Source organism: Asterias amurensis, chromosome 5, assembly GCF_032118995.1.
Source record: "Asterias amurensis chromosome 5, ASM3211899v1".
NCBI lineage: Eukaryota > Metazoa > Echinodermata > Asteroidea > Forcipulatida > Asteriidae > Asterias > Asterias amurensis.
In genome coordinates, this window is record NC_092652.1 from 20856928 (window position 1) to 20884179 (window position 27252).

The window sequence follows — 27252 nt, forward strand, 5'->3', positions numbered from 1 at the left end:
AAGTCCGTCGTCTGCTTCTGTGCTGTTATGATTTTTCAGGGGCAAGGACAAACTTGGGGTTGGTATCCACCATTTTCAAATTCAGCAGCACACCCATGTTACCAACTTTATTTATTTTTATTTTTTATTTTTGCTGTCAATCCGCCAATAGGAACTCAATAGGAACGCCAATAGACAAGCATTAATGGGATGAATATGCATTGTAAACGTCTACAAATAGAAACATGGATAAAGGACGCCCAAAAAGGCACTGCAGTAAAATTAAAATTTAAAAAGCAACATGGGTAACATGAAGGTAACTATTTTTAAGACAGAGGAGCAAAATATAGCCCTCATCCATTTCAAAGACCAGATTGATTCTGGTTAAGAAGCCGAGGAAGGAAGTTTCAGATGTGGGAGGAAAACCTCAGAGAAATTTTCCACGAAAAAACAAACGCCACCTGCGGGATTCGAACAAGAGTCCTAGAGGTGAAACGTGAAGAGAGATACCTTAACACTAGACTTGTGGACAAGTCGTTAAATGTCTGTCGCGGTAATAGCGTTCTGACTCTCCCTGCGGTATTCTCGGTATGAGCACCAGATTCAAGCTCTGGTGTTTGATCAGCAGAATATGGGTTCGAATCCCGGTCGTGACACTTGCTACATAAAATTGGGGAGGTAGTGCTTTCTGCTCTACCGGCCAGGCTTTGGACTGACGATACCCAAGCCTACATGTACATCCTTATGAACTGTAAAAGGGGTAACCCTGTTTCAGCCCTAGGAGTACGTGGCAACAGCCTCTTGACAAAAATAATTGTAGCCCACACCTTGAAGCCTTCAGGCCTTGTGTGTCTGGCGACTTGCATAAAAAAAAATAAAAAAATTGTCCACAAGTCTACCTCTACAACCTGACCACCCTTAAAAACCATATCAGAGCACAACATAACAATCTCAAATACCAAGCAATATTTTGTTAAACACACTTCATTTATTAAAAGATCTGTTAAAATATCAAGGTCTATTCCATGAATAAATTGTCATAAATGTTAATAAAAAAGGTGCAAACAAAAGGTAAAGAAAAATGTGGTATTGTTTTATTTTATTATTACATATAAATATAGTGTGAACTGATATGCCAAGTGTGCAGCAGCGGATCAACAATGCACAGCCATTACAAACTTAATAACTTATGGCTTTTTTGAAAAAGGCAAATGAGTGTACATGATTGGGTTTTGTTGTTTCTACTTTTTAGTAAGCTTGAAGAAGGATCCAACAGAAGGGGGTATGGATTCAGATTTCTCCCCGTAGGCAAAAATAGAACATAAAACAAAATTATTTTGTATTTTACATTCAAGGGAACATTAAAAATTCCCTAACAAGGAGATTTAAAAGCGTATTTTTGCTGTAGTTGTCAACACTCTCATATTTGGCTTAAACAAACGTACGGACCTCATTACATTTAAATATGATTTAATTTTTGTAATAGTGACACAACCACTCGACCCAAAAACTAAGTAGAGTTCAAATTTTGTTTAATGGTGCACAATTAACCAAAATAAGTGTTTCAATTTTAAACACTTTACAGTCACAACCATGATTTTTTTTTTTTTTCAAAAAAGTATGCCAGCACCATCTCCAATTCTTTTTCTTTCATGATTTGTTTACATTAACTTTGTTCAATTTAATTGTTGTTTTATTAATCCATGCATTTAAAATGAATAAATCCTACCAAAATGCCATGTCGTATGTACCGTTTGTGACTTGTGTTAGTTTCTGATAAGCAGAAATTTGCGAGGCAATTTGCTCTGCTTAAGCTGCTCGATGAATCTGTGAACATTTACATTCGATTTTAAAAATGTTATGAACGAGTCTCAAGTCAAGCAAGGTTTTGGTTAGCCTGAACATTTGACGTCACACTTGGAGGCTCCTGAATAAGGCCAGAGACCTGCCTCCAAAACCAGCATGTAGTTTCACCTTTGACCTCAGTCATTTCAAATAGAGATAGGCAGTGAAATTCTATTGCGGACGTGACAGCAGTGAACTGTTTGGGCAGCTAGCTCATGTCACTGCACGTTTATCAAATATCATTGTATCCAATGGAATCACTGGACCAGCGGCAGGGACCTGTCTTTATCCTTAAGGATGAAGACAGGGGCCCAGTCTAGGTTTTGGTTTATTAATTGACACTCGCTTATAAAGAGCAAACCGAATGCAAGTTTTGAAAACAAAAATCACGAACTTGGATTGTCAGAACTTGGATTGTTGTTGACCCTATTATTTTCCCTTTATTTTTTTCATTGTGTCCAAATTCCACACCCTTAAAAAAACAAAACTGACACAAGGCCCAATGCTAAGCACACACAAATCTTGCTCAGCAGAACAGGTCACCAACCAACTAGCCCTTCAAAGAACCCTGTGCACGGCTGGTCCCCCGTGAATTAATGCTCAGCAAATGAACACTTGGCAAGCAATATTTTTATAATTAACTGGTCCCACAGTGTTCTCCCACTCTCTGTATGTAAACCTATGCCAAAGACTACCACTTCTGTATGTTATAATACACATAGTCCATCTATTTTCATACAATTTTTTCATTTTGTAAAAATTACAAAAAAACTACAACATTTAAATTTACACATTATTATAAAAAAAGAAAATCTGTCCAAAACCACATCCAGCTTTCACATTTCTGTTTTTCTGTTTCTGTCTTTCTGTCTTTTTTTTTTGGAAGAACATCAGCATAAACTGTACGTGAAAAAAACAACAAAAAACGTCCTCACATTTTTCTTTTACATGTACATTCGTCATTTCCCACTGATGACTTTCTGAACTTTCTACAATTGGTGTCTCGGAAACATCACATTTTCCAGAATCTCATCCAGACCTTGAGTTCCATTCTTTCTGAAGATTTCTGTAGCCTCGGCAAAGCAAGCTCTAGCATTGATCGGGGATGCTGTTTCTTGTGTTGTTCATCTTGCAGAGAGCGCAACAGCGACTGTATGGGAGGCTGACTTGGAGGGACTGCACAAGTCTATAAACCTGGATCAAAACAGCTTTGAGCCAGATGTTTTTGGATACTATCTCTTCTCCAGTAATATGTGTTGTGATATCGATGACTACAGTGACAAAATTGAACGTCGCCGATCAAGACTGACTAAGCCCATGACAACCACCCAACAAAGAAGTTTATACAAATGACGATACTTTATTATGTTCTGGCTCATAAATGCCGTAACTTCATCAAGTCGTGATACAATAAGCACTGTGATTTTGTCAAGGGTTCGAATCCAACCCCAGAATTATGCCTGCGAATTTTTTTTCACCACAGAACTTGGGACACTCAGTCTGTTTGGTTTGATCCAGAGATTTCATTAGAAGCAAATGACGCTATAACACACTAGCCTGAAGTTCATCACTAGCAAGTGGGTGTACATGTATCGATAGCTAGTGGCATGTCAAACCGTAAACCATGCCTAAGGCATTCGACTTTGTTGATCTCCATGGAAGTACACTCGTGGGATGATGGTACGTTCAATCCAACACCATGGTTCTGATTACTGAATCTACCTCAATGTGATCCAGTGTCTTTTTGTAAAGGGAGCAGGGACCCAAAAAAGTTTCATCAACACTTTGGGAGGATGTTTCACCAACATTTCGGGAGGGATTCTGATTTACAACAATGAGCAATCCTAACCATCGATAGCAGCACATAAGTAACTCAGTCTGTAGTTTGATTCATAATATGCAGCTTTCCAGATGTCACTCCAAAGTAGGTCTTGACAAAGCCTCACGAACTCTCTTCCAAGGTTGTTGTTGTTGCTGTTGTGTGAATGATCTTCCATCAAGGGAACTCGGCAAACTCCCAAAAAGGGATATAAACACCAAGCGTCCTCACCAAATCAGAGAACATCACAGTCATGTGGGTTTCTGTTTAGATTTTAGCCCCACTCAAGCATGTCAAACCTGCATGCTTCATCGACCTAAGCCCACCTTATCCAGCTCCCGCCTTTGCGCACCACCAAGCCCAAGTACTTAAGCAGCATCCAGCAACAGAGTCCATCAAGCAATCTTCGGAAGACGAACTGAGCAAACTAATTGAGTTGTTGAATTCTCTTCAGAACTAAACTAAATCAAAAGAGATATTCACAAGGTGCTACCGCAAACCTCTCTTAGTTATACCATGGAGGTAGACTTCCACCATGCAAAGTTTTAAATCCTACTTAACATCACAGTCTTCGTCAAACTTAGCTGCATTTTTGCTTGAAGTGTACAGTTCATGCCAAGAATGCAAAACGTTACACCGTGATGGCTGCTTACAATTGATGAATAACAATTTTCTTCAGATGGTGAGATAAACACTCCTACAAAAAAACCTGTATTTTAATAATTTCAAAATATATTTAGTTCAACTAGAAGTTCTAGAAGTTTCAAACGTTCTCTGCTGATGAGTAGGACAGTTCCATGATGGAAATAAAAAGCAGAAAACAACCAGTTCTCGACTCCCACCAGACAAACTTTCAGTACACTGCTGAAACTTTCCACATTTTGAACTTCCTTTACCAATTACATATGAAGTTGAGATTAATAGTTCCTTATTGAGTCCAGCGCTAATCCAAGCTACGATCACTACCGTTTGAGAAACTAGGGACATTTCTTCTTTCGATACCAGAGTAAGTTTAAGCGCCTTGATCGTCATTACTTATGAGATGAGGGTTCCGAACTTGAAGGTTTTGATACTTCACAAAGGCAATGAAGGCGATTGCCTCCATGCCCCCTGTTCACTGCCTTTGTGCCCTTGAAATACTTCAGTAGAAGTTAACGATTTCCTCATAGGGTGCCCTTTGCCAAGGAGAAAATGTTTCGATGCCCTTACCATTTCAAAGGTCTGGGTTAACATGACAAAAAAAATCCGTCCCAACAATCCTTTAACACGACTCTTCTTTTTCGACGACTCTTTTCACAAAGTATCTCTAAATTCTACACAACACAACTTGCAGCACTTTGAACAAAGTTTTTCTTTTTTGTTTCCTATTGAAGGTTCCGGCCACCATTTTGAAACCCCTCCTGAGGTTTTTAGTCCTTTCCTAGAGGCAAAGGTTTTTTTTCCCGCCAGAGAGGGTCCGGCCACCATTTTGAAACTCCTCCAAGGTTTTCAGTCCATTCCTAGAGGCAATTGTTTTATTTATTTTTTTCCACCATTTCTGAAACTCCTCCGAGGTTTTTCAGTCCATTCCTAGTGGGTCCATGAGAGGCATTGTGTGTAGTACCTCGTCCAGGAGTTGTAAGGCTCTGTGGAGGTGGATCTCAATCCAGCAGGGTGTCTCTTTGATGCTCTGCCGGGGGTAATCTGGTCCCCAGCCCTTGACGAAGCTCATGCGTAGGATGCAGAGACGTCTCAGGTCGTCCACTCCGATGCCGGCTGCAGCAGAGTAACCTGAAGAGTAACACAAAATAGTATTTCCTTGTAACAATCAAGTTTCAATCAAGTTTCTGTTAAAGGCAGTGGACACTATTGGTAATTACTCAAAATAATTATTAGCATACAACCTTACTTGGTAATGAGTAATGGAGGATTTACTTACGGACAGCAGGGGCGATCCCACCAACCGATTGGGGGCCCGGTACATGACCTGCTACGGCTGCGGCTTGGGCAGAGGCAGCCGCCCTCGCTGTCGCTGCTTGGGTCCTCATCTGGGCATGGCATTGGCGCAGATCAAACACCTGTCGGGGTTAAATAGGCCAAATTTTGGGTTAGCTAGTTAACCATTGATTGGTACTGTTGGGTAATGCGACCCTTCAATGGAAAACAGCCCAACTCAGAACTTTTGGTACAAGATCATCTCTTGGTAAATTTAGGGCGCTTTTCAAAATTCAAAGTTTCGAAGGCATACTATGTATGGATGTGAATAAGCATGTCCTAACTCTACCTCTTTTTACACTTTTGTCCCGTTTTTATGACAAACAGCTTATCTCTGTTCTTGCTTTTCTCTAAATGTTTTTGGTTTTCAAGTTGTTTTGCCACGGAAGGGCCGATTTGCTCAACACTCATTAATCTTTCTCCCATTAAGGAAATTCAGTGGGTTTTTTTTTGTGTTTTTAAATATAGGATTTACAGACTCTCTACATTACCAGAAATAAAAACTAAAAATCAGGGCCCAATTCCATAGCGCTGTTTAGCGGCTGATGTTGTGCTTACAGTGCAATTTCTGTTTCATAGAGCTGCTAACAGTAAGCACACAAAAAGGCATGCTAACCTTCTGGTGCTTACCGCACGAAAATAATGACGTCACAATGCAAATCCACGGTACCGCGCATATGGCCGCCCAATTTTTCTGCTAACCTGTAAAATACGCTAAGGCTTAAGCAAATCTTTCTGCTACAGTAAGCACGCAAATTTGCTTACCGTTAAGCAGCGATATGCATTTTGGCCCTGGTTACTACTAGGCCTAAACTAAAACACAGCCTTGTCTTTCTTCTGATCATTTCATATACATTTCATTCCTTAATGTTACTAGTATAGGTGAAAAAGTACAATTTAACCAAAACAAAACCAGAAAGAGACAAACTGACTAAGCCTAAGGGCCTTGTCACATGAGGCAACTTGGAGGCAACCGACTGCAGTGCATGCTGCAGGATCACTTTGGTAGCAACACAGGAGTAGGTTTCCAAACAAAGTCTCACGATTCCCAAGAACATTCAAATGTGAATGGATTCTCTTCTTCAAGATTGCCTGCAACTGGTTGCCTTTAAACTGCCTCGTGTGACATGAAACTAAAACTGACCAACTTAAACCAAAAAAGGTAGCACCCCTAAAGGATTTATTTTTCAAAGTCAACATATATACTATCAGATTGGTCTCCTAATGCTACAACTCAAGAAACAGACAAACATTAAATAATTATATGGAAAAAGGATGGGGAGAAAATGTACAAGATTAAACAGTGTAAAAAATCACACTACTGTACATCTATTAAAAGCACAAAATTCACACTAAAGAAAGGAAATGATACTGAAAAAAATCAAGCATATATTCACAATAACAAATGGAAATGTTTTTTACAAAATCAAGCATAGAACATGGATGATGAGAAAAATATACAAGATTAAACATTGTGAAAACATCACACTACATCTATTACAAGCACAAATCTCACATGAAAGAAATGAAATGTTTTTAACAAAATCAAGCATAGAACATGGATGCTGAGAAAAATATATACAAGATTAAACATTGTGAAAACATCACACTACAATTGTAAAAGGCACAAAATTCACATTAACAAATGGAAATGTTTTTAACAAAATCAAGCATAGAACATGGATGATGAGACAAATATACAAGAAACATTGTAAAAACATCACACTACAATTGTAAAAGGCACAAATCTCACATTAACAAATGGAAATGTTATTAGCAAAAATCAAGCATACACATGTAGAGCAAGTATGGAGAAAAATATACAGAATTAAACATTATAAAAAGCACAAAATTTGCATTCAAAAATGGAAAAGTTATAAAAAAATTCAAGAACCATGATTGAAAAATGGAAATGTCATTAAAAAAATTCAGCAATGAAGAACAAGGTTATTCAGAAATTGTAGAACCTTTCAGTCAATGCAAAACAAGTTATTATGTACATGTACATTGACTGACCTTTATGTATGCACTAGGGTATATCTTGTGTACAGCGTCTCCTGGGGCTCGGCCCGCCTCCCGATCCAGGTAATAACTTTGGACAAAGACGGCGTGCTCACTCAGACATCTCACCCACACGTCTCCTTCACCTTTCAGATCAAGCTGGACACCTTTGCCTATGTGTAACCTGTGTGGGAGAAAAGAGAGCCAATTAAGAACAGAAGCCTGAATAAGAATGGATTCTTAATTTTGGTTTTACCCTTACAACGATGTGTGTGTTAGCACTGTATACTCAGTACTTTCTTGAGTTCTGCGGAAAAAAATAACAGGCAAATTACTTGGGTGGGACTCGAACCCACGACCTTTGCAAATCTAGAGCAGTGTCTTACCAACTAGACCACCGAGATTGCCCGGTAGCTAGAGGCAGTTCGATTCCCATATTTTAGCAGTTGCCTAAGACACTGCTCCAGAATTGCAAAGTTCATTTTCTCATGTGTAAATGTTTAGAAGGAACACAAGCCTGATTGAGAATAGAAGCCTGAATAAGAATGGATTACTTTTAATAATATTAATAATAATGCATTTATAATGCGCCATCTATCTAGTGTACAAGACCCTATTCCGAGGCGCAGATCAAAAAACAATACATACAACAAAAAGAAACGTAGAACATAATACAAAATTATACAATGAATAATCTACTGTCAAGACATGTAACGAGCTAAGTGTAAGAGGATTTAAATAAATGAGTCTTAAGCATGTTTTTAAACAATGGAAGTGAACTACAGCGCCTGATGTTGTTAGGTAGAGCGTTCCAAAGTTTGGGAGCACAAGTGGAAAAGGCACGATCGCCATATGATGAGGAAGTCCTAGGAATAGTTAAAAGGGACTTAGCAGATGAACGAAGAGTGCGAGAGGGGGCATAAGGTACAAGGAGATTTGAAATATAAGACGGAGTCAAGCCGAACTGAGATTTAAATGCAATAAGTACATGTAGAATTTTGAATTGAATTGGTTGTCGAATGGGTAGCCAGTGAAGTTCCTGCAATATAGGTGTAATATGATCATGTTTTTTAGATTTTGTTAAAACACGAGCGGCAGCATTTTGTAAAAGTTGTAGTTTGTGGAGCTGGTGTTCGGTAACTCCGTATAATAGGGAATTACCATTGTCAAGGCGAAAAGTGATCAAAGAATGAATGATAGTAGCAGCAGTTTTATGTGATAAGGTCTTTCGAATGGTATTAACAGTTCTTAAATAATAGTATGTTGATTGACAGATTCTGCTGACATGCTTATCCATGGACAGTGTGTCATCAAAAATAACTCCCAAATTATGCGCACAAGGTGAGGCGTGAATAGGGGCACTGTCAACATGGATGTTATGATTTATGATTCTATGGCGTTGATGTTTTGGAGTTATAATGAGAAATTCAGTTTTATCATCATTTAGTTTTAACTTGTTAATTGTCATCCACGACTTAATCTCAAATATGCAGGCTTCGGCACACTGGCGAGCCGATTCCTCACTATTGGGTTTATTTAAATCAAATGGTAAATAGAGCTGTGTGTCATCTGCATATGCATGCACCCGCAAGCCGTGTTTACGAGCAATATTGGCAATTGGACTAGCATAGATTGTAAAAAGCAACGGCCCCAGAACTATGTGTAAACGTTCAGCAGGAACATGAGCTGATTGGGGATAGAAGCCTGAATAAGAATACATTCATTTTCCTATATGTGTAAATGATGAGAGGGAACACGAGCCTAATTGTGAATACATGCCTGAATAAGAATGGATTCCACATTTTTGTTGCATTTCCTAGATAGACAACCCATGCAGTATCAACAGTCATATTGTAAAAAGCAAAAACAAACGTCTCGGTTTTGGGCCTTGATTGTTTGTGCCCCAAAAATATTCCCTGAAACTTTCTGACTGTTTGAACAAGATCATTGATATTAAACAATAGACAATGTTACTCATGTGATTTCAAATATTTACAAACCAACAAAACACAGACCTGACTTTCTCAAGCACTCAATACATCTCAATGGAATAATAAAACATCTTAGCCTGCATGTCTCAACTTACAAACAAAACTGTGTATAGTTCTTATCAGCTTTTGATACCGAATTACAAAGAAATGGGAAACTTTTTTGATGTTATCATTATTTGTTTTGACAATACTTGTCTTCATGTGGTACAAAATGTCAACTAAATATATAATTTTCCCTGTAACAATCAACTTTCTTATCAGGTTCTTGATCAGGAATGTTTGAGATTTAGACACTTTTTGTAAACAATGTGACATTTATCAGTGCATTTATATAACAAAAGAGGTGAAAATGTCTTTGTTTTGAAAATAGAGATAATGTGAACTAGTTTACCAGATCTGGGCCCAGATTCAAGGCTCTGCTTACTGTAGAATTGTATGCTTACTGCCCTTAGACCAACGTGCTGTATTAAAGGCAGTGGACACTATTGGTAATTCCTCAAAATAATTTTTAGCATAAAACCTCATTTGATAATGAGTAATGGGGAGGGGTTGGTAGTATAAAACATTGTGAGAAACAGCTCCCTCTGAAGTAACATAGTTTTCAAGAAAGAAGTAATTTTCCACGAATTTGATTTCGAGACCTCAGGTTTAGAATTTGAGGTCACGAAACCAAGCATCTGAAAGCACACAACTTCGTGTGACCAGAGTGTTTTTTCTTTTATTATTATCTCGCAACTTCGACGACAGATTGAGCTGAAACTTTCACAGGTTTGTTATTTTATGCATATGTTGAGATACACCAAGTGAGAAGACTGGTTGACAACTACCAATTGTCCACTGTCGTTAAGTGAAGAATTTCCAGTAAGCAGAGCCATGAAATTAGACCCTGTAATTTAGACCAGGCAACATTCCCCGTTTTGCTCCATAAGAATCCAGCAACCAAATGTTTCAAAACATATGTAGCTCGCTAGACCAAACAAGCAGCCCCCCTGTCCCAAAACTTCCTATATGTCTTTCAACTCTATTACTTCAGGTATGTTCAAATGATGTCAGTACAAACTGGAGTTTAGATTTCAAGGAGATTACGAGAACAATATCCTCAATGCTGGAGAAGCAGATCAAAGAGCATGACCTCTCTATATCTAAAGAAAATAACAGGTTTTTTTTCACGAGACAGAAAAAAGAAGAAGCCTGAAATGCAATAAAAAGCCTGACACTTCTCAACCCTCTGTTTTGTGCCAAAGTGAAAATCCTCCACCTTGACTTCAACAAACTTCAGGCCTGGGATTACACGAAGGCCAAGGAGCCTCCAATCCCCGGGTCTTGGCCATGGTGCCCCTTCAAAAGTATCTCATAGGATTGATTTTCAAATGACAGTGCCCTTTGCGAAACGAAAATTGCCTTGCCCTCTCAAAGATTAAAATACAGGGGCATATTTCAAAAAGCAATAAAATTCATCCTTTAGACGACAAATTGTCAGTTACTTAGCAACTTCAATCGATCTGCAGCTAAGATAAATTTAAGCTCTCTGTGAAATCGGACCCAGGCCTGAAACTGCACTGATTTCTCACCGTGATCGTTCGCTGGACTCTGTCCGGTGAACATTGGACAGCTGGCCCAAGCAGAAGCGGTCGACTCCCGAGGGGTCAACGTAGCCATCGATGGTGACCGATGGGTAGCGGGGCGGTGTGGAAGAGTAAGGTACCTTAAAGATCTCACCCACCTGAGTGTCCAGCTCAAAGTAGGCGATGGAGCACCAGTACTCTGGGGCTGTCAAATACAAAAGTCACCAAGTTGGTTAAATTAGATTAGATTAGATTGGTTCATTTATCTTGTAAACATGAGAAGTGTTTTCCCAGTCATAAAAAACACACCTTAAAACCAGCCACAAAAATACAATCAAGAGTAGGTAATTCAAACGGCCAACATTCAAAGCAGTTAAAACATGAATTTTTTGGGGGCTAATAGCAGGCCTAGAAATAACCCACGGCACAAACAGCAAATGCTGTGGTGCCCTGGGCAAAGTTCCAAAACTAATTTACAATTTTCATACGAAATACTTTTCTTCAACACAGTTAAAAAACAAAACACTGTGAGGCTGTGTGTTAAGACCCACATAGTGTTTCTCGGTCCTACAGTATGTGGACCTCTTTTTATATCAGTTCCACATTTTGTATGTAGCATTAAAACACATTCAAAGCACACAAACGCCCTGCTTAATCCCAGTATCAAATAAATTGAAATTTGGCAACTACATCAGTGTCTTCTTTTGTTCCAAAACAAACTTTGCTAGACAAAACACTTGACACCACCAATGATGTTTATTTTCTAAGGTGTTGCAGGTTATCATTTTAAGGGGAAATCAGATATTTGATTGTCCCCAAACTGTTTCTTTCCCTCCTCCCCCCCCCCCATGCCCATCTAAACAATGTTTTTGTATATTTGTTCTATAAGATATCACCTACTATCACAAGGCCATAGGTCCACTTACAGGCGAGGGCTACACTTAACCAAATTGGGCTATTGACCCAAATCACCTAAATCACCTACATGTACACCTAGGGCTGAAACAGGATTACCCCCCTTCACAGTCGGTAAGAATGTAGGAAGGGTATCGTCCATTACCCTGGCTCGTAGAACAGGATGCAATATGTACCTTACTAACTAACCTGAGAACTTAAGCCAATTTCAGACAGGCGCGAAATTCTGAATTGCGTACATGAAAAGTACATGAAACAGTTAGGAGCAACTGGATGTGCTAGAAGTCAAAAGATCAACTGGTGCAGTTGTTTGGAAGGACTCTGGAGCGCCTTGGTTTCAGAAGTCGATCTTGTCATGAGCCGAGCAAATTCAAATGTTTTGTAACGTTCGCCCATCGAAACCAACATTTATTTTGGTCGACCTAGAGTCACTCCACCAAATCTATTTGAATCTGAAACGGATGTAACACGAAACAACATATTCTACGTACCTGGTTGAGATGATAGTGGGGCATTAAGAGGCATTTCACCCTGTAGTTGATTGGTCTGTTGCCAGTAAGGATTGGTGGGGTTGGCTGCCTGGCTGGTGCCCCCTGGCATGCCTGGATTGTAAGACATCGTGTTGTTCCCCGTCCATATTGTAGTACTTGCTGAGGAAATAATTACCAACGCCATTTCTTTTTATTTGCTAGCAAACATTTTTAAAAACAAAAATTTAAAAATTGCAAATCAAAAGATGCACAAGAACAAACAATACAATAGTTTTAAGATGAACACAAAAATGTCAAAACACCTATAGCAAAGTACCGAGGCTTGGCAGGCAGATACATACATGTAGGAAACAACCTCCAGTGGAGGTGGTACACTAAAATGATTAGAAGCAAAAACAAAGAATCCTGGCAGAGAAAGCCAATAGTGACAGAAACTCACTTTCAAAGCAATCTCAAAATTGAAATAAAATTTTCAGACCCTGCAGAGTGCAAGTTTACTTTGGTCCAATAGATCTGTATGCAAATGACGTTTTAAAGGCAGTGGACACTATTGGTAATTGTCAAAGACTAGCCTTCACACTTGGTGTATCTCAACATTATGCACAAAATAACTAACCTGTGAAAATTTGAGCTCAATCAGTCATCGAACTTGCGAGATAATAATGAAAGAAAAAACACCCTTGTAACACGAAGTTGTGTGCGTTTAGATGGTTGATTTCGAGACCTCATAATCTAATTCTGAGGTCTTGAAATCAAATTCATGAAAAATTACTTCTTTCTCGAAAACTACGTTACTTCAGAGGGAGCCGTTTTTCACAATGTTTTATACAATCAACAGCTCCCCATTTTTCGCTACCAAGTAAGGTTTTATGCTAATAATTATTTTGAGTAATTACCAATAGTGTCCACTGCCTTTAACTTACATTATTATGTCAAACGTATCTGTTGCACTACCAAAGGGTTTCTTGTGCATGCAATGCAATCGGTTGCCTCAAAGTTGCCTGTAAAGTTTGTATTGTGTCAAGACCCAATAACTCTTTCATGCGCATATCGGTTGCAAAACAAAAAATACCAATTCCTTTGGCCAGTTTTCAGAGTGTTTAAACAGCTCTATGAAATTATACCCAGATTACATCAATTCTTCAAGTCTTAAGTCCAACACTTCCACTGCTACATATTGCGCCCAAAATAAATTGTTGGCACACTTAACATGTTTTCTCATACTGTGATTGCCGGAGCGCATTAGAAAAAGGCTCAATCCACATAATCTAATTTGTCCAGTGATTTATCATCATCAATGAACATCCGCTATCCAAAGCAACCCCTCCCCATGAACTTACTTTGAAGTAGGATTTAAAATTTATCTTGGTGGATGTTTAACTAAAAGAGGTTTGGTAACACCAAAAAGAATATCTCTATTGGGTAGTGTTGTTTCTCTGAATAGAACCAATGGTTAACAACTCCAGAGTAGTTAACCACTGGTTCTTTTCAGGACCAACACTACTCGCTCTGCCAACTTCCTTGGTTTAGAACTTACTTCTGTTCATCGACTGGTTTGACGTCGATCCAGTTGGTGAAGCAGGTCCAGTCGGCCCCGACGGTCCAGAGCTCCCAAGGGGTGCTGCAGGCCCAGGAGGTCCTGATGGTCCAGGGGGGCCCACTGAGCCAACGGGTGTCCCCCCAACTTGCTGGGCGAGAGGTGGCGGGCCTTGCGAGGCAGGACCCTGGGACGGGGGACCCTGAGGGGGTAGAGGCTGCTGCTGGGGGGCAGCTTGAGGGGAAGGGGATTGAATGGAGGGTGGGGCTGAATTCGGGGACTGGACGCTGACGGGCGGGAAGGCGGAGGTCGGTGATAGAGGCATCGCCGGGAGCTGAGTTATTATGGTGTGCTGGGGCGGGACCATTGGGGGCATCGACGAAACTGGGCGAAAAAGAAATTTCATTGTTAAAAATAAATTGTGGTGAAACATTACCTACATGTAGTATATAAACCGACTTTTAACATAGCAAATATCTTATAGAGGGTCCTTAAATATTTAAAGCGTTAAATAAAACTGCTAAGCTTGAAGATCAAAACGGTTATCTCTGCATGGTGCTTTTAACATAATGCCAAATATTGTGCTAGTGATAAAAGCAAACACACATTAGACTGCACAGCCTGTTTTTTACTAAAAAAATTGGAGCACACACGTGTCAAAAAATGTTGTACAATGATGCATTGAAAACAAACAAAAATGGCAGAAATGGAACAAAGAAAGGATAAGCTTGTCATTGCTGAACGGAATACTACTTAATCTAGATATTGTCCACAAAGGTGAGAATGAGGTTGGCGATGTGTTTCTTATTCACCTCCTTCCCAGGGTCTCCTGGCACGATGGCAGAAGTAAGGATGACACAACAGAGAGAGATACTTTGGACAAAAGTACATGTAGGGAAAACAAATATTGCAATCATGCAAGTACCGCCCTACTCACGTTCTTGAAAATATAAGAAAGAATCTGCTAGGGTCGCAAAAGTCAGGCCTTTATTTATCTTTTGCAATTATAACCACAAGTCATTCTGGTTGGTAAGCAGTTGACAGCATCTAAGTTCAAGTTTCTCAAAAATTAAAGTAAACTATGTTACACTGAAGCATTTGAAGAAACAGATGCAAGCATATGTAAACCAACTTGGTTCCAGAAGTTGAATACCCACAAGACTTGCACAGTCTATATATATAGGATTTGAGGCATTGCATGGTGAGGTATCAATGAATGTGTGTATCTACTTGCCAGGTAGAGTTTGTTCTTACAGAACTGTCTTGCTTTATTAGTAGATAAGCGGAGGTTCGTGAGACTTCTCAGTTCTGAAAAGAACTGTCCTGCTTTTTAACTATTACCAGGGCGGATGGTATAGAAAACAGACTGGACTACTACTTTAGCTTATAGGATCGTAATTAACTGTACTGCCGCGGAGTCAGTTCTGAAATGGTCTCAAAGTTTCGACTAGCTTGCTCTAGTCATCGTCAGCAGACTGTCTATATAGCAAGTCTGGCATTGGGTGCGGGGAGAACAGACAAGACTTGGACAAGACAAGAGTGAAGAACATAGATTCCTTTCTCATAACAGACATACAGTGACTTGACAACATGTGCAATGCTGACGTTGTGGTGTACGTACACTGTACAGTTACCACACTATGTTCCGAGAACCTTGTGTTGCGACAACCCTAATGTAGATTATTCTTGTTTTTACCCTTACACTGATGTGTGTTTGCACTGTATACTCAGCACTTTCCCCAAAGTTCTGTGGAAAAAAAATCACAGGCATATTACTCTGATGGTATTTGAACCCACAACCTTTGCAATTCTAGAACAGTGTCTCACCCACTTGGCCACTGAGGTTGTCAGAGTTAGCTAGAGGTACTGTAGTTTCATAATCCGAACCCCAACCCTAATGTTAACCCGAGGCAGGCCTCAAAATGACCCACGGCACCCACATAGCAATTGCCATGGTGCCCTGTGCTTTTGCTGTGGTGCCCTTTGCAAAGTTCAAATACAAGTTTTTACATTTTTCTCATTGAAGCGCCCTTACAAGAAGGAAATTGCTGTGCCCTTTCAAGAGCGAAGTCAAAGGTCTGGGCCCAATTTCATAGGGCTGGTAACCAGAGAATATTGCTCAACAGTTTACTGCTAAGCACAAATTAGCAGGACACCAGTCAAAGATTGTGCATGTGACATGATTATTTGGCTGGTAACCTTTCTCTGGTAAGCATAGTTGGTTTGTGCTTTTGTCTATGAAAGTGGGCCCTGACGAGGGGCTATCGGAACTAGGGTTGTCAGAACTATTGGTGTCAGAACATATGGGTGTCGGAACACAGGGTTGTCGGAACACAGACCAGTCACCACAAGTACAATGTTTGTTTTCCTTTTTACCTAACTGTCCAGGGTCTCGTGTCATGATGGCAGTACTGGTATGGGGATGGTTGGGCTGTGGGTGTTGATCTGGTATGCTGCTCACCATTAGTGGCTGTGCCATGGGCATGGGCAAGCTAGTGCTTATTGCTGCAATGTAATGTACATAGGTATTAGGCCATACTGTTAATGAGGATGAGCAACGTAATCGTAATAGACATTTAGCACACTGCAGTTATCGTTCGTCAGATCCCCTGTATACACAATGGCAATGATAGTTTGAATTCTCATTTCTTTAATAAGGGACCAGTCTGTTTTCCCCCTCTAAAGCATCAGTTTGGTTCACATTGGTTTGAGGAGAAAAATAAGATGACCACACTAAGATAAAAGTTTAGAGACCCCTTGCATAAAGCAAAATGCTACAGGGACGCTGAGGTCACGCACACCAAAAAGCGGCTATCGTCAAATGATTTGCTTCTTTAGCCTCAATGAGAGCACTTATTGGCCTCAGTGAGGGCGCTCTTTGGGAGTGTGGCGTCATATGCAAATAGACTGTATTGATTAACCCTTTTGTTGCTATGAAAGTCACCATCTTGTAGGGCAAACAGTATGCGTGTCGTAACGTGTACATCAATGAAGTACGCAGCACGCAGCAGTCCCGGTTGGATTTCTACATGGCACACGTACGTACACCCTCCTCACTCGCTCACGCTCACAGACGCCATGTTGTAGGGCAGATTTGAATGGTGACGTCATATATCAATACGGTCTATTGTAGGCCGCTACTGAATTTATGGCTTTGGCTGTGGCTATGTCTGGAGCGCAGAAAACTCGTAGTCAAAGCCGCTTGATTCAGATGCGGCCATCAACTTTTATCACAGTTCAGCCATCTTGGGGTTTTTTCTCCCATTCAAATCTATGTAACAAAACTGAGTCTTGAAGGGAAAAATAGTCTGGTATCCCCTTTGGGTATGACAAGAATTAGCATCCCTCTTCACCATTGCATAGAGGGGAACCTGACAAACAAGGTGGCAGTTTGATAAACATCTACATGTATTCATTGTTTCTCTTAGTAGCAAGAAGGATTAGGCTTTTAAATAAATAAAAGGAAAAACAAATGATTTATGAATAAAATATGTTAATAATGTTAAAAAAGAAAATGGATCAGTGATAATAAGCCATTTTGAGACATGGTGGACACAGCACTAAGACCCTACTAGGTTCCGGTAAATTTGTTTGTAGACACCCAAAACCGAACAGTGCAATACTGTAATGTCCACCATGTACCTAAAAAAGGCTCATAGAGATTTTACTGCAAAATCAACAACAACTGAAACGATGTTGCTATACTCATTTGGTTCTCTTATTGCCCACAGCTGCATGCCCAGTTAAAAACTGCTTACAGCACCCTGAGAAGCATTTAACTCCACAGACAAGAAATGCAGAATTCTGAGGTAAGCAGCACAATGAAACTGACCAGGGGTCGATTTCACAAAGAACTAAGAACTAGTCCTAACTAAAGACTAGTCCAAGGTGATATTAAAAACCATAGGCTAGTCGACATGAGACTAGTCTTGACTCTTTGTGAAACCCACCTTAGGCCAAGATTTCATGACTCTGCATACCATAAGCAAAGAATCGGCACTTACTGAAGCAGAGATATCTGGCTTATGTCAAGCCTATTTCACGGGTTAGCAGGGAATTTTTTTGCTTGCGCGCATGCATACTCCGATTTACTAGGCATTCATTCGGCGCTTGCACAATAAACGGAGAATGATAATTGTAAGCGCAAACTTCAGTGTTAAGCAGAGTCATGAAATTGGGCCCAGTCTTTTCTTTCTTTTTACATTCAAAAGATTTTAGCTAAACTAAATGTCTGACTGGAAATCTTTGCCTCAGGCTCCCGGGCAACCATTGTGATACCAGTAGGCACCTGTGGTGGCCTAGCCATAAAAAATAACTCTTAAATGGAATCACAGTTATTGATTTTGGACCAACTAGTCACATGTAAATCCTTGGAATGTGTTATTCTCACTTCAATAATGGGCAACACATTCCGAAAAGTCACCATTGTTGCTAAGAAATCATTCAAATGTTGTTTCTACCATCATTCATGTACTTTTTTTTACTGTGAGTAATGTACCGGGATGAGTCGCATGAAAACAGCGGGAGGTCTTGGTAACAATAGTGCAGCTGTTTTACGCTCTATGGACAACCAGTTTGCTTTACTTCAGAGGGTTTAAACCACAGCACTATAAAAAAAAACATTTAGTGCGGTAGTTGGACACTTCAAACGGTTTTCACAACACCGCTAAAGAAACAACATTTAGTTTGAGATCGTAGAATAACAAATAGTGTCAATAAAAAAAAACATTCAGTCGATCGAGATGATCCTAAGAAGGGAAATGATTTCATCATTCCCACAAAAATCTGACACAAACAAATCCCCGGCACCTGACCTACTTCCTTAAGGAGGTCAAAGCGTGCTCCTCTTCTCAGATAACAGGGGCAGCGCAGAGGATGCGCCCCGCCCATGTCCTGGGCTCCTACCCCGGGAGTTAACGTGTTTGTATTTTTCATCCCTTGTCTTCCCCCAGGAAGTTGGCCTAATGTAAAGAGGGGAAGTCCGCTAATTGGGGACAAATGGAGCGATTGTACACTTGGCACTTGATGAAGCTTGATATGAGGGTAGATGAAAAGTCTGACGAGAGTTGGGGGGGGGGGGGAGAGGATGGGGAGGAGGGACTGACATTGATGTAGCGAGGGACCTTTTGTATAAATGATTGTGTGGGTGGAGGGTGGGTGGGGGGGTGGGTGTCGCTGTCAGCAGCCCGGTAAATTTTCAGGCATAAAAGCATTATTTTGTACGATGTGTTGTAGGAACAAGGAAGGACAAGATGGTAAAGTTACAGTTGTTTGTACACATTAAGAATACATCAGAATACCTTCATGTTATTTGATCAGGAATAGAACCAAATTTTTGCCCAGTATCTTTTGACAAACAAGAGCATGTTTAACAGTGAAAACATGCGTTCAATTTCATGGTGCTGTTTTAACAGGAGCAATAGGTGCAGAACAGACCCCTTGCATTTGCCGCAAATTGTTGATGGAAGAGCTATCATTGAGTACATGCGTGCATGTATCCATTGTTTGCCATCAAAGATGGTGGTCAATCATGTCAAGTGCAATCCATCTATTCCACAGTAAGGGGAACTGTGTTAAGTCTTAATTGAATAAGAATCTTTTAATAAAAATGAAGATCTTGACAAACTCACAATGCGGCGGCATCATCCTGTTGAAATCCGCCATCTGAGAAGTAGAGGGTCCAGGCACACCCGGGTGCATCCTCTGCCCCATGCCGTGCTGTATGCTACGTCCCATTCCCCCATTGCTGGTCCCCGCCGGGTGGGAAATGTTGTGCTCCACTTGGACGCACTCGCCTCCGAATTCATCCTTCACGAGACGGCCAGGAGGTCCCGCTACTTTTTTGTTTTTTGGAAAGAAAGAGACAGAAATGTTAATAAGAAACTATTTTCTGAACACGGTTTGGGTTTATGAGTTTATGTTGGTCAGAAGATAAGTTGGTAACATGTACAATTTGCGTTACATAATTATGCATCTATGTTCATTATAAATTAATGTCGTGGCAGAGCAGTCAATCGTACTGGACTCAAGCTCTGGTGGTTTTTGAACATCAGAGTGTGGCCCTGTCTTGACAAGTGTATCCTATATGCCCTAAAAGCAAGACACTTAATCGTGCGTATCCTTCAGATGGGGACGTACATACCTACATCTCATGTGTTGTGTAATGCATAGTTTTAAAAAAAAGGACCCAATGGGTTCGAGTCCTAGTCTTAGTACATAGGCCTAATATACGAGCTTGTACAAAATCAATATTAACCATTTTATGTTTTCACTGTTTTCCTCACAAACAAAGATGACATTTCACATGTAATGTGCAAACTGTTCTTTTATATTGAAAACCAGAGGATGGGAAATAATGAACTTGACAAAAAAACAATGGTGATGTACTGTCTTTTTAACAAAAGAAGTGCATACACTGTACACAAAAGAAGAAAAAAAACCTTTGGTATCTGTAGCAGCTATACAAACTGACCTCTGACAAAAAATTGCAGTGATGTTTCTGGGTGGCTTATAGTCCACAAATGGACCCTTCCCATGAAATATGCTAATTACATTCACGCATGCGTACAGACCCTGTTGGTTGGCAAACGCCATAGAGTTGTGCACTAAGCAGACGCGCGTATGAAGTATGTACTACAGTCAGCAGCAAACCATCAAGGCTGCACGGACACACAGTCATGCTGCACGGACACACAGTGATACCACACATCCAAAAAAACAACATAACCCACAATGCAGATAATAAGTTTATTTGACATCATGATGAGTCATAAAATGAAGAGAGAGAGAGTGTGTGTGTGTGTGTGAGAGAGAAAGAAGAAATTGGCCTAGATATAGAAGCAAGGCGCTGCGACACCAGCAGTGCTGCTTAGTACACAAAATCAATAACTTGTGGTTGACAGTTTCAGGCCTAGAATTTGGCGGGGAATTTCCACAAGACAGCAGGGCTTGTAGCTCAAAATTTTTAATGGACCATAATTTGTTAAATTTTGATTGTTAAATTTTAAGTACATTAAGTGAATCAACTGGTCTTTGAAAATTACCATTAGTGTCCAGTGTCTTTAGTGGACCGTAATTTGTCAAATTTTATTTGTTTAAAGACATTGGACACTATTGGTAATTGTCAAAGACCAGTCTTCTCACTTGCTGTATCTCAACATTATGCATTTAAAATAACAAACCTGTGAAAATTTGAGCTCAATCGGTCATCGAAGTTGCAAGATAATAATGAAAGACTAGATATAATGTTTGTAAAAACAAACACAAAGTGTTCGGCTATTGTTGGGTCAGTGTTTGAATAAATGAAACAAGTATTGTAAGTATCCCGTCAAATTACAAAGAAATCAAAACCAAACAGTTTTCTCGATGTGTAATAATTTTATGGAAAAAGCATCAAAAAGTGTACATTTCAACCTAAAAGCCTTTAAATAATGCCTTTTCAAAGCATTTTACAGGCTCCTCCAGTTTAAAAAAGGTCAAAAAGTCAAAAGAAGGTTACCAACATACATGTACCCATTTTTGTGGAATACGTGAGGCCCTTTCATATGATGTATAGATTGTCAAAATAGCTTTTGTGTTTGAGGAAACGTGAACATCTGTTTTCATGAATATAAAAGTCTTAGTTTTTTTGAATGACTTTTATATTTATGAAAACAGATGTAAACAGTATAATGAGGAGCTAACATTGTTTGTTATGTTAAAAGTTGCACTAATAGTTGCTAGCTCATAAATGACAAAAAACAACTTCCACACCGGCTGTTGGAACCCTTAATAATGCTCCAAACATGAATAATTCACAAATACAAACTAAGGTGAACATTTTAACATGTGAACTTTTAGTGTACCCCAGTTAAAATCTAGGGACGAAGGCTTGAATCGTGTGGATTGATTGTTCAGACCCTACGTGATTGTTTGGGGTTTCCCTCTTTAATGGTTGCCTATACCACATCTAAAACTGAAATTGCTTAACCACTACACGAGTATCTTCAGGTATATGGTTCTTTCGAAAAAGATTTATAAAGAACAACTTTACATGTAGTGGTTATATATTTACAAACACTAATTGTTCGGTGTACACATCTAATTTTTCAAATCAGAACTTAACCCCTTTAATCCTAACCCAATGTGTTTTATAAAATGGGTGGGATTCGAACATACAAGGTTTGCACTGCTGGAGCAGATCTCTTACCGCTGCTAGAGCAGGGCCCCATAGAGCTGCTTAGCGGTCGATGTTGTGCTTATTGGCGCAACTAGCAAACTTTTCATTTCATAACCTTGCTTAAGACATGTCAAAAGGTCACCAACATATCCATTTTTATGAAGTACGTAAAGCTCTTTCATATGATGTAAAGATTGTCAAAATAGCTTATGTGGTTGAGGAAAACATGAACTTATTAAATACTGATGACTGTAGAAGAGACTAACTTATTGAAAGGGGGGAAATGTATTTTGAAAACGCCTTGAACGCAGACTATACACGAATGGATGCTTTATGGATGAGCACTGGAGCGTGGCAAGCCATATGCCCAATAATTCGATAAACACTGTTTATCGCCGATAAACTATGTTTTTCGACCGATTAACACTGTTTTTCGAGAAAAACTATGTTTATCACATGATAAACATTATTTATCTCGATAAACACTGTTTATCGAAAAACTATGGAGGAAGAAAAAAAAAGAAAAAAATAGAATTTAGTGTTTGTAGAAACAAACACTACGTGTTCGGCTATTGTTGGGTCAGTGTTTTAATCAATAAAAAAGTGTTGTAAATAACTCGTCAAAGTTCAAAGAAATCAAACGAAAATGTTTTCTTGATGTGTGATATGGTAAAGCATCAATGTCTGGTTTAGAAAGGTCAAAAGGGCAAGAGAAGGTCACCAACATACCCATTTTTGTGAAGTACGTAAGGCACTTTCATATGATGTATAGATTGTCAAAATTGCTTTAGTGGTTGAGGAAATGTGAACTGATGAATACTGACGACTGGAGTAGAGACTAACTAAACGGAAGGGAAATGTTTTTGAAAACGCCTTGAAAACAGACTACGTACGTAAAGCCCTTTCATATGATGTACAGTATAGATTGTCAAAATAGCTTTTGTGTTTGAAGACATATAACCGAAAGGGAAATGTTTGTTGAAAACACCTTGAAAACAGACTACGTACGTAAAGCCCTTTCATATGATGTATAGATTGTCAAAATAGCTTGTCAAAATAGCTTGTGTGGTTGAGGATATAGGAGCTTATGCACAATGACGACTGGAGAAGAGACTAACTAACCGGGAGGGAAATCTTTGTTGAAAACGCCCTGAAAACAGACTAAAACGAAGCTATTTATAGGAGAAAAAAAAAAATACAAAAATAAACAAATTTTGGTCACCAAGTGGTCTCCCATCCAAATACTGACTGGGCCCGATTTTGCTAAACTTCAATGACCGGACGAGAACCGGTGTTATCAACGCACTATGGTCGTAGATAAAGCTAATTAATTACTTTTGAAGAAAACTGACATGATGTTGAGAACGCCTCGAACGCAGACTAAAACGATCAACACGTGGTGCAGAGCGTGACTATGCTCCTCAATGCACCGCATACTTACACCTGGTGACCGCAATGCACCGCATGCTTACACGTGGTGACAAAGTACATGTACATGTAATTGTAAAATCTTTACGCGCAATCAATGGGGGAATTTTGTAGTTCTTTCTACATGAATTTTAGAATTTTCAACCTCGATTTTGAACCAGAAACAAGATCAAAAAGGGGTCATGTCTGCAAGGCGTTTATGGAGTTTTTATTGACCTTTCCGATGTTGTATTGATTGTAAGAATCCCTCATGTAGATCAAAAGTTTTGATTTTTTGAAATAATAAACTTTGAATTAGTGTATCTCGTCAACTGATGACGTCATCGTGACTAGGCCTGGGCGAATAATTTGAATATCCGGTTAGTGGCGAATAGGTTTTCCTATCCGTAACCGCGAATGCCTTTTTTTTCTTAACCGGATATCCGCATAGGGCGCGAATACCTATTAACAAACCGGATAATTCTGTGATTACAACCGAGAAACCGGATAATCTTTAATATCCGAATATCCGCGGACGTCGGTCGACAACTGACATGAATTGTTTTGTCGGAATCCGTATGAAACTTCTATTAAAACAGCATAAAAAAGCATATATTAAGTATTTAACTATGCTCACCTCCTTGAAGAGTTAAAACGATGACATTTCTGACGTAATTTGTTCAAAGATTACAAAAGTTTTCCTTCACGTAGAGTCAATCACGATCAAAAGAAAAAGCAAGTCGCCATCTTAAAATTAGATACGGTCATTTTTATGAATGAACCGAGTGACACTGGTCTAAAACTAATATCAATCCGCCCATAACATCCCATTCACAAACGAACAGCGCCCTCTAGCGGCAAAAAAATATTTTTTTTAATTATTTTTTTTTTAAATAGCGTCCTCTAGCGGCGAAAAAAACATTCGAATATCCAGTTAATTTCGGATAGTTGGCCAGCGGTATCCGAATAACAAAATTTCACTATTCGCCCAGCACTAATCGTGACGTAACAACTTTTGCATCATCTACTGGTTATTGTCTACCAGTGTGCAAAGTTTCAACTTAATGCAAGCTTCGCATCTATGTTTTTTCTTGCAGACAATCGACAGCGAGAGGAAGAAGAAAAACCAAAAAAAAGAAAAAAACAAAAAATAATAAAGAGTTGTTCGGGCTGTTACCCGAACACCTAAAAATAAATAATACAAAATTTGGTCGCCAATTGGTCTCCAATCCAAGTACTGACCAAGCCCGATTTTGCTTAACTTCAGTGATCGGACGGGAACTGGTGTTATCAACGCAGCACAGTCGTAGATAAAATACAATAAAATCGATTTGAACCTGAAGCCAAGGTCAAAAGGTTAAACGCCTTGAACGAAGACTATTCTACATGAAGCTTTTTCGCGCTCTATGGATGATCACTGGAGCGTGACTCTCCCGCACAGCTAATACACTACACGTTGTGTGTATGCCTAAGTGTAATGTTTATGCACATACCAACGGGGGATTTACGTTGTTCTTTAGACGTGAATTTTGAAATGTTCAACCTCTCTTTTGAGCCGGAAGACAAAATCAAAATGGGGTCATGTCTGTGAGGCGTTTACGGAGTTTTTAATGCCCTTTCCGATGATGTATTGATTGTAAAAATCCCTCATGTAGATCAAAAGTTATGATTTTTTGAAATAATAAACTTTGAATTAGTGTATTTCGTCAACTGATGAGGTCATCGTGACTTAACAACTTTAGTATAATCTACTGGTCGTTGTCTACCTGCATGCAAAGTTTCAACTCTATGCAACCTTCGCAACTTTGCTTTATCTTGCGGACAATCGACTCTGAGAAGAAGACGAAAAACTAAAAAAAAAAAAAAACGAACAATAACATAGAGTTGTTCGGGCTGTTGCCCGAACACCTAAAAAAAAAACGAACAATAACAAAGAGTTGTTCGGGCTGTTGCCCGAACACCTAAAAAAAAACCTTGTCACAGGAAGTTGCGTGCTTTCAGATGCTTGATTTCGAGACCTCAAATTCTAAATCTGAGGTCTCAAAATCAAATTCGTGGAAAGTTACATCTTTCTCGAAAACTACTTCATTACAGAGGGAACCGCTTCTCACATTGTTTTATACTATCAACCTCTCCCAATTACTCGAAACCAAGTAATATTTTATGCTTGAAATTATTTTGAGTAATTACTAATAGTGTCCACTACCTTTAATATGTGTAAGTGTATTGTGAAAGGCCCTACTGATTAGACTTACAATTTCTTTTTTAAACAAAGAGACCCCTCTGCGAGTCTGGCCTATGAGCTCAGTGGAGCCCTGTTCGAATCCCGGCTCATGTTTTAAAAACATACAAGAGTATAACAGAATAGTTAAATGACATTGGATTGCCCATCAAAGGACCATGGAGGCAATACACTGTACAGATCCATGGTGGATAAATCAATCGCTACAAATGTCCACGTCCAATCAACATGTATGTACATGTACTGGGTATAGACATGCCCAGCCACTGAGTTCTGTATGCATTTGGAGCAACATGGTCGTAACTGATTCTCAAATTTCTCAAATGTTTCATATTGAGGTCTATGTGTACTGTAACCCTTGCACCCCCTGAGCAGATTTAATTCTGAACTTGATCCAAGATCAATGGTGATGTGTTTAAAGACAAATCACCGTGCTCTGGAAAGGGGGGGGGGTGCCAGGTTTAACAGTGGGTGGGGTGTTACATTACAACACTAACATTCTGCTGCGACACTTAACACTGGGGCCTCGCATAGAGCTCAGATCTGGTATGTAACGAAGGTGTGAGACGCTGGAGGAAAAAGAAAAACTAGGCCATGGGTGTTGAAATGTAAATTTATGTCTCTTTAGTCAAAGTAAATGAGAACATTTATGTCAGCTCCACTTTATCCTACAAATAATTGTACCCTGTAAACCCCCACACCTGCAAAACAAGAACAACAACAACAACAACAAAATTAACAACAACCACAAAATAAAACAAAACCAACAAGCATTATTTAGCTTACCTGTATGTTGGAGAGTCAAACCTGACAAATCTGTAAGGGTTTTTAAAAAAAACAAGAGACATTTGAAAGGTAAAATCCAAAATTTGAATAAGTAGTTGTTCATAAAATGATAAATAAATCAATTGACTGAATACTATACTGTACACATAATAATAATAATAATAATAATAAAGAATATTTATAGGGCGCCAAAATCCACCAAAATGAGGTGCTCAAGGCGCACAGGAGGGGAAACCACACACAGCAAGAAAAATAAGACAAATAGACCAGTTACATATAGGCGAGATTAAACAAAGTGGTTTTCAACTTAACCTTGAAAGTATTGCGGATTTGTAGAGGCAAGTTATTCCAGAGTGTGGGTCCAGCATGGGAAAATGACCTATCGCCCCATGACTTGCTACTCTTAGTAACTTGAAGCAAGCATGTATTGGAAGATCAGAGAGATCGCACAGGAGTATAAGCTTTAACCAAAGAAATGTTATGTATAGGAGCAGAACCATTGATGCAATGAAAGATAAGCAACAGAAGTTTGAAAGTAAGAC

The 27252-nt window shown here is 39.4% G+C and overlaps 1 protein-coding gene across 4 annotated transcripts in view; it reads right to left on the reverse strand.

The window, feature by feature from the left end:
* Positions 1-967: 967 nt before the first annotated feature.
* LOC139936997 (mothers against decapentaplegic homolog 4-like) overlaps positions 968-27252 on the reverse strand; it is a 38367-nt gene continuing 12082 nt past the window's right edge. For 2 of the 4 annotated variants that reach the window (XM_071931916.1, XM_071931917.1), the window contains exons 4-12: positions 26711-26740; positions 19748-19954; positions 16494-16622; positions 14118-14501; positions 12581-12739; positions 11181-11379; positions 7634-7802; positions 5562-5700; positions 968-5413 (exon numbers count right to left, since the gene is read on the reverse strand). In XM_071931916.1, coding sequence (XP_071788017.1) covers positions 5202-5413; positions 5562-5700; positions 7634-7802; positions 11181-11379; positions 12581-12739; positions 14118-14501; positions 16494-16622; positions 19748-19954; positions 26711-26740 — 1628 coding nt within the window. In that variant the 3' untranslated portion in view covers positions 968-5201. The remainder of the gene's footprint in view (positions 5414-5561; positions 5701-7633; positions 7803-11180; positions 11380-12580; positions 12740-14117; positions 14502-16493; positions 16623-19747; positions 19955-26710; positions 26741-27252) is intronic. The other 2 variants (XM_071931918.1, XM_071931919.1) reach the window with 2 other exon arrangements.